We start from the raw sequence: 7,897 nt of genomic DNA on the forward strand, positions 1-7,897 counted from the left end.
ACAATTTGATGGTGCACGATAACCAAAAGAAAAAGGTTAAAGACAAAAAAAATTCATGGTCCCAACTAAAGATGCAGAGTTATCTCACCTAAACCATGTAAACTCTGTTGGCATTCTCGGTCCACATATTTAGATTCTATGATATGAAGTTCATTTTAATTTCTCTGGTCCAAGAATCAGGTTCTATGATGTCAATTACTACTCGTTCAACCACAACGTTAAATGTCGAATTTCTATCCAAGTAAGAGAAAACGACTGTTACAAAGTTTATCAAAACTATATATCAAAGGATATGATGGGAAAAATTAATACATTAAAATTATTATATTTTAACAAATTTCTTAATGATACTTCAATTTTCTATTAACAAATATTAGGGGTTGATCCCATCGAAAAAATTATGAATACATTAACGAAACTTTTGATTATTTAAGAAAACTTATAGACAAAACGTAAAATTTCCATAAACATTAGGATCCAATTTATACCTTTTGTTTTTTTGTTTCTCTTAATCATTACAAATTTGGAAAAATCGTGAATTGTCAAGTCATTATTTTTTTCTTAATTTAATTATGAATGTAAATAAATCAATTTATCAAAATAATTATCTCTAAATAGTCTGGGACTAATCAAAGACTTTTATTGGGGATTGACCATTCATTCAGATCATATACATCTTCAAAATTAGCATGTCTACCATCCTCTTGTACTGAATTTAAAAATAATAACTCAAACAATTCAAGCCAACTTAAACTCGAATAATATTATGCATACTCAAACTTCAAAATTCAAATTGGTAGGCCATGAATTGAACGTCACGCTAAAATGCTTAAACTATACGCGAATTTTATTGGTCGATTAAGACAAAACAAATAAAAAAATAGCAATACCTAAGAATTAAATAGAATACAATTCCACAAAATATCATAGTCCATTATTGAATTCATAGCTGGTCCAGGAATCAGATTCGATCATATCAATATCTCGGTACGACTTAACTATAAATATGGAAATTCCTAGTTAATCGAGAGCAAGCCACGATAACAAACTTTCTTTGAACTATCTAGCAAACCTAACGAGATGAGTTCGGTAGCGGTCCCGGGTCAAAATGATGCTGTGGTTCACAATGTGGAGCAGCACAAGCTGGGGCAGTGGGAGCCGATTAAGGATGTGAAGGACCCATACGTGCAAGAGCTTGGAAGATTTGGAGTGATGGAGGCAAACAAGCAATCGGGAGGAAACCTGATTTTCAATCGTGTGGATTTTGGTGAGAGGAAAGTGGTTGCTGGAATAGAATACAGGCTTAGGGTGGTCGTGGAGAAGCCTGGCGACAATGGCATTTATTTCTATATGATTTTGGTGTTGGATAACAAGTTGGAGTCCACTTGGAAATTCTTGTCAATTGAGCCTTTCTTGAAGTGATCAATTTTCCTCTCCACTGATGCAACATGTGTTGCGTTCTCCCTATCTATGAATAATGGAATAATGAAATAATAAAGCTATCTTTAATTATCTAATCTTGTGGCAATATGCTCATTCTCTCTTTGTCCTCTTTTTTCTTTCCTTCTTAATTTAAAAGGCTAGTGGTTAATTTCAAATTGGATCTGACTCAACCCCTAAAAAAAATTCAATTTATGAAATTTCGAGTGAAAATATAACGCTTTGGCAATGTTTTCAAATTGACATAAGAGTACTTTCTAAGAGTTCTATAAACGCTCTTGTAATCTGTTTATGTGCGTGATTTGGCGTAGTAAAATGACCAAATTAGCATCACTCTCCTTGAATAAAAGTATTTGACGAAACCTATAAAAATAGAGACATTACACATCGGTGTGGTACTAGCCACACACACATTCTAATAAGTTAGAACTAGATTTGTGGGAAGCGTAGTGAGAAATAGAGTTTTTTTGTGTACTTGATGATGGGAGACTTTCCTTTCTATTTACAGAGAGGAATTTATAAGATTTTTTTAATATCTCCTATTTTTAAATCTTCGAAATCCAAGATACTTAACTCTGGGGGCTTGATAGACATTCAAAAGAAATAAAAAACTTGGACTTGTCTCACGAAAAGCAGTCCAAGGGACTCAACCCATGGGTTCAAGGCTACCTCTAGGTCTATGGCCACATACTTGATTCATGGTGCACGACCCGTGTGTTGGACTCATGGGATTCGTGGCAAGGACTCATCATTTTGGATCGTCCTAGCTATCCCAAGAGCCTTAAATGACTTGAGTTGACTTACTAGCTAGGCTTTTCTACAACAGTGCAACTGCAAGAATCACTAAAATAGCCGTTTTAAAAAAGAGCCCAATGTATTAGTTCTTATAAAAATGGATTACTACATATTTTTTGAAAATCCTAAATTTTTTTTGGACAAACATAACCTTGAAACAAAATATAAACAAATGATTGATTCTAGGAATTTTTTCTCAACAACAATTGTGGCAAGAAAACATGTACCATAATTGCGAAATCAATTTACAAAATCAAAATTAAACAAACTAAAGATTACAAAGTAGCTATTTTCAAAATAATATCAATAAATAAAAGTTAAACATTTAAAATTTGGGAGAAACACAAAAGGCAAGTTAGAATCAGGACGAAGATAAAGATCATGCTGGAGAATTCATGAAATAACAATTTTTTTAATATGTAAATTAGTGAAATAAAGATTTTTTAGGATAAGAAGTTGTAAATGTAATTTTATAAATTTATACCATTTTAGCAAGAAAAAAAAACAAAAAAAAAGAATTTGAGGGATAAGAAAATCACTAAAAATTACTTTGTGGATAAAAGACGTCAATACCTGAAAAATGATTTGTATGTACAGAGGAATGTGGAGGTGTTTCCATCACAAAGATACTCACATTAACAAATCAATGGATGTATGCAGACCAACTTCAATAGAATATGATGGTGTTTGTTTTCTATCGATATTTGTTTCCTATCCTTAGAATGAGCCCTCTATTCTTGTCTTCAAAATGTACTTAAATGATGGTTCATTTATAATAAAATGTTTTTTTAATGTCATAACTACGTTCCCTTATTTTTTTACTGTAGCAGAAATTGCTTACCGCAAGTGTACGGGTCAAGCTTTAATAAAGTGGTAAGTCAAATACCGACATCGTCCTCTGGATTGGGTTTCTAGATCACTCAAGTACCATAGATACAATCACTCAATTTTATTTAGAGAATCAAAATCAAATTAGAGAATATAATCAAAGGAAATAAACATGCAATAACAAAGATAAAAACAATGGGGAGAAAGGTCTTACGGAATTGATTTCACCTATTGAATCTATGAACCAACTACTTAATTAATCAAGATTGAACGAATTATTAATTCTATAGGCCAAGAACTCTCAAATCTCAACTGCCTCTCCCGAGCGCAAGCTAATTCTCCTTACCAATTATGAAACCAATATCCCTATCTAGTTTCTATAACAAGTAAATGCTTAATTGAACAAATCTTTTAACGACCTCTAAAGAACTTCTAAATCTCCCGATCTTAAAACCCCTTTAGTTATGCATCCCAGTTCTAACTCTAAACCACCTCTCCCGAGCGTAAGATTTCAAGTCTAAAATCAATCAATCTATGACTAGTAGATTCAAGGCATTAAGCATAGAGAAGCATAAAATAGAACATTCATAAACATTCAACCAAGAAAACTAAACAATCAATGTATAAAGTTTTAGCTTCTCATATGCAATGGAAAACAATAAAATCACAATGAGGAGTCCGTGACAAATTGATAGCTTAAGGAGTTATGTTGCTATAGTGCTTTTACTATTGGTTATTTTGCTTCCAATAATAAGCTACACGTGTTTACTATTTTCTCTATTTTTTAGAAGTGTTTGTGCCTAGCTTTGTATGCTGGAGTTTTTGCTTCCAACGTTCCTTTTTGTCTTTCCTTTTCTTTACAGTCGTACATGGTATCAAAGCTGAGGCTCTTTCTCTAAAATTAATGGCTTCTTCTTCTTCTTCAGTGGTGGTACAACTTCATCCACCGGTGTTACAACCCAATCGGTTATAGTCCCTCCTCCACCACCTCTTATTGTCACCCCTACAACACTAGCTGGCGGTATGAGAAGCAATATACACCCCCATCACTCAAATGTCTCCAGCCCTAATATCCCAAACTATTTCCCTCTTCTACCGCAAAATACTTCACTATCAGCGACACCAAATCCGCCGGTTTGACCCAATACACCTCTCCCTCAACCTTCATTTCCCTTTCAACAACCACATCCGACATCCATGCCTTTTTTTACCCAATCTTTTGCCCAACAACCTTTCCACCCACAATCTCAGCATTTTTATCCTCAACTTCTGCTACAAAATCACCATCCTATGCCTAATTTATTTCCCACCCTTACCCTTCCCATCTTAAACATTGGCTCTACTGTTATTAAACAATCTTCGTCTTCTCTTCCTATAAAACTTAAATCTGTTTTGCATACTCCTAAATTATCAAAAAGATTGATTAGTATTGCCAAACTCTGTCATGATAATAGAGCTTTCGTAGAATTTCATCCTACTTTCTTTCTTGTGAAGGATCTATACACCAATATAGTTGTTCTTTGGGGCAATCTTGATCAAGGTCTCTACAAACTCTCTCCAACAGATGCCAACCCAAATTTTGATCCATTCAAGCAAGCTCCAGCTGCTTTTTTCTCCCAACTTACAGATCCTTCGATTTGGCATCATAGATTAGGTCATCCAGCGTCTAGTGTTGTTAGACAAGTTCTCACTCAATGTAATCTCAAGTTCAAGAGTAGTACTCTTGATTTTTGTAAGTCCTGTCAAATGGCTAAAAGCCATCGTCTACCATTTACTTTGTCTTATTCGAGGGTTCTTGCTCCTTTTAATTTAGTTCACTCCGATGTATGGGGACCTTCCCCTATTCCTTCAATCAATGGAGCACGTTATTTTCTTTTATTCATTGATGATTATAGTCGTTTCACTTGGCTTTATCTTTTAAAATCTAAAGATGAAACATTCCAATCTTTCTTACACTTCAAGGCTTTGGTCAAAATTCAATTCACCACTAAAAATAAAACAATTGCAAACAGATTGGGGTGGTGAATTCAGAAAAATCTCCTCCATTCTTGCTTCTTATGGAATTCATCATCGCATCTCCTGTCCACATACGCCGTAGTAAAATGGTCGTGTTGAACGAAAAAAATCGCCACCTAGTAGAGGTTGGTTTGTCTCTCTTAGCCCACTCCAATATTCCCCAATCTTTTTGGTCATATGCTTTTCAAACAGCTTCCTTCCTCATCAATAGGTTCCCCTCTACTGTTTTGGGCAACAAAGCTCCTTATACCATACTGTACAAAAATTTGCCAGACTATAAACTTTTAAAAAGCTTTGGCTGCTCCTATTTTCCTTTTCTCCGCCCTTTCAATGACAACAAAATCCAATACCGAACAACAAAGTGTGTTTTTCTTGGATATTGTTCGAATCACCGTGGGTATCTTTGTCTAGATTATAATTCTGGACGTGTATATGTCTCTCGTCATGTAATTTTTAATGAATCTTCATTTCCCTTTCTAACCAATCCATCGTTGACAGTAGCTAAAGTTCTTGAATATCATGTTGTTCTCCTTATTTCCTCCTTCCTTCAAATCCCTCTGTCCCTCCCTCAACCTCTATCCTCTACAAATACCCATTCTTCATCTTCTTGCTCCTCTTTTTCCAATGACGTTTCTATTCACCACCCACGTACCTAACCAATTTTTATTGGATCACCTTCTCCCATTGCCACTACAATCACTCCATCCCCATCTATTTCACCATCACCATCACTCACTGTCCAAACCACAACAACAACTCCATCTCCATCTATCTCACCTTCACCATCACATACTGTCCAAACCATTTCTTCCCCACATGATAGTCCTGCCACCTCCACAATTCCATCTTCCCCAACAATAAACCAGCCTCCCCACCCCATTACAACTACCAACATCCATCCTATGATAACTCGTTCCAAGGCTGAAATTTTTAAACCAAAAGCATGGTTGGCATCGCTCCCAAACTCCAGCACCTGCCAGTTTTCGGAACCACAAAATTATAAGGTTGCTTTACATGATCATCACTGGCGCAATGCTATGTTGGATGAAGACAATGCCTTGCTTCGAAATCAAACATGGTCCTTGGTTGAACTTCCACATTCTGCAAAAACAGTAGGTTCGAAATGGGTGTTTCGCCTCAAGCTTAAGCCCAATGGCGACATTGATCGATATAAGGCACGACTCGTGGCTCAAGGGTATGCTCAGTCTTATGGAATAGATTATTTTGACACCTTTAGCCCAGTGGTGAAACCAACATCAATTCGAATTGTTCTATCTCTTGCGGTCTCTTTCAATTGGTCCATCCGCCAATTAGATGTGAAGAATGCTTTTCTGCATGGTGACTTATCAGAAGTTGTTTATATGCGCCAGCCACCCGGTTTTGTTGATCAATCTCATCCCAATCATGTTTTACGCTTGCACAAATCTCTTTATGGACTAAAACAGAGTCCGAGGGCCTGATTTATGAAGCTAAGTAATTGTTTACAAGAATGGGGCCAAAAGGCAGACACATCCATGTTTATTTACAAGACCTCATCCAAGATTGTTATCTTTCTCATCTATGTCGATGACATCATAGTAACTGGTAACGATTCTGCTCTTGTCTCTCATTTTATAGTTGCTCTCGGAAATCAGTTCTCCATAAAGGATTTTGGTGATTTATCTTATTTTTTGGGTATTCAAGTAACTAAGACTGCTGGTACTCTTCACCTATTGCAAGAAAAGTACATTTCTGACCTCCTCAAGCGTGCAAACATGTCTGATTCCAAAGCTATTTCATCACCCATGGCCACTGGTACTCCATTATCCATTGCTGATGGTACTCCCCTGGAAAATCCATATGAATATAAGAGTTTGGTGGGGGCCTTACAATATTGCACTCTCACTCGTCCAGATATTTCTTACTTCGTAAATAAACTTTGCCAATTCCTCTATTCTCCCACCACATCACATTGGAATGCTATGAAACGCCTTCTCCGGTATCTTAAAAGTTCTTCGACACATGGTCTTTTAGTAACTAAATCAGCATCTCTATCGTTAATGTGCTACACTGATGCCAATTGGGCAAGTTGCCCCGATGATAGACGAGTACCAGTGGGTTTTGCACCTTTTTGGGAACCAACCTCATTTCATGGAACTCAGGGAAGTAGAAGGTTGCTTCTCGTTCTAGTGTCGTATCAGAGTATAGAGGTATGTCTAATGCTACAGCTGATATCATTTGGATACAATCACTTCTTCATGAACTTGGAGTTCCGCTTATTAGCTCACCGCTTCTATTGTGTGACAATATTAGTGCTACTTACCTAGCTGCAAATCCAGTGATGTACAATCGCACCAAACATATTGAAATTGACCATCACTTCATTCGAGAGCGTGTGGCCCATAAGCAACTGATAGTAAAATTTGTTCCTTCTGAGGATCAGTTGGCTGATGCTATGACTAAAGCGCTAGCTTCTCCACGTTTTATGAGTATCCGTACCAAGCTCACGGTTGTTCCCACACCCCGTTCACTTGCGGGGGATGATAGCTTAAGGATTTATTTTCCGCAGTGTTATGTTGCTATAGTGCTTTTACTATTTGTTATTTTGATTCCAATAACTAAGCTACACGTGTTTACTATTTTCTCTATTTATTAAAAGTGTCTGTGCCCAGCTTTGTATGCTGGAGTTTTGCCTTCCAACGTTCCTTTTTGTCTCTCTTTTTCTTTACAGTGTACACAAATCTAGAAAAATCAAGACAAAGGAGAAGAAACTATGTTCGACGTGTCAATCGTCCGTCCCCGAAGCGACCTCCACGATCCCAAACCTTGAAAATCACTT

The 7,897-nt window shown here is 36.5% G+C and overlaps 1 protein-coding gene across 1 annotated transcript; it reads left to right on the forward strand.

The window, feature by feature from the left end:
* Positions 1-1,080: 1,080 nt before the first annotated feature.
* Positions 1,081-1,422, forward strand: LOC111021007 (putative cysteine proteinase inhibitor 7). The gene has a single exon (XM_022297832.1). It carries the CDS (start codon positions 1,081-1,083, stop codon positions 1,420-1,422), a length of 342 nt encoding a protein of 113 aa, XP_022153524.1.
* Positions 1,423-7,897: the final 6,475 nt, after the last annotated feature.

The sequence above is a fragment of the Momordica charantia genome (genome assembly GCF_013281855.1).
Source record: "Momordica charantia cultivar OHB3-1 chromosome 6 unlocalized genomic scaffold, Mcharantia_2.0 BLBB01000006.1, whole genome shotgun sequence".
Taxonomy (NCBI): Eukaryota; Viridiplantae; Streptophyta; class Magnoliopsida; order Cucurbitales; family Cucurbitaceae; genus Momordica; species Momordica charantia.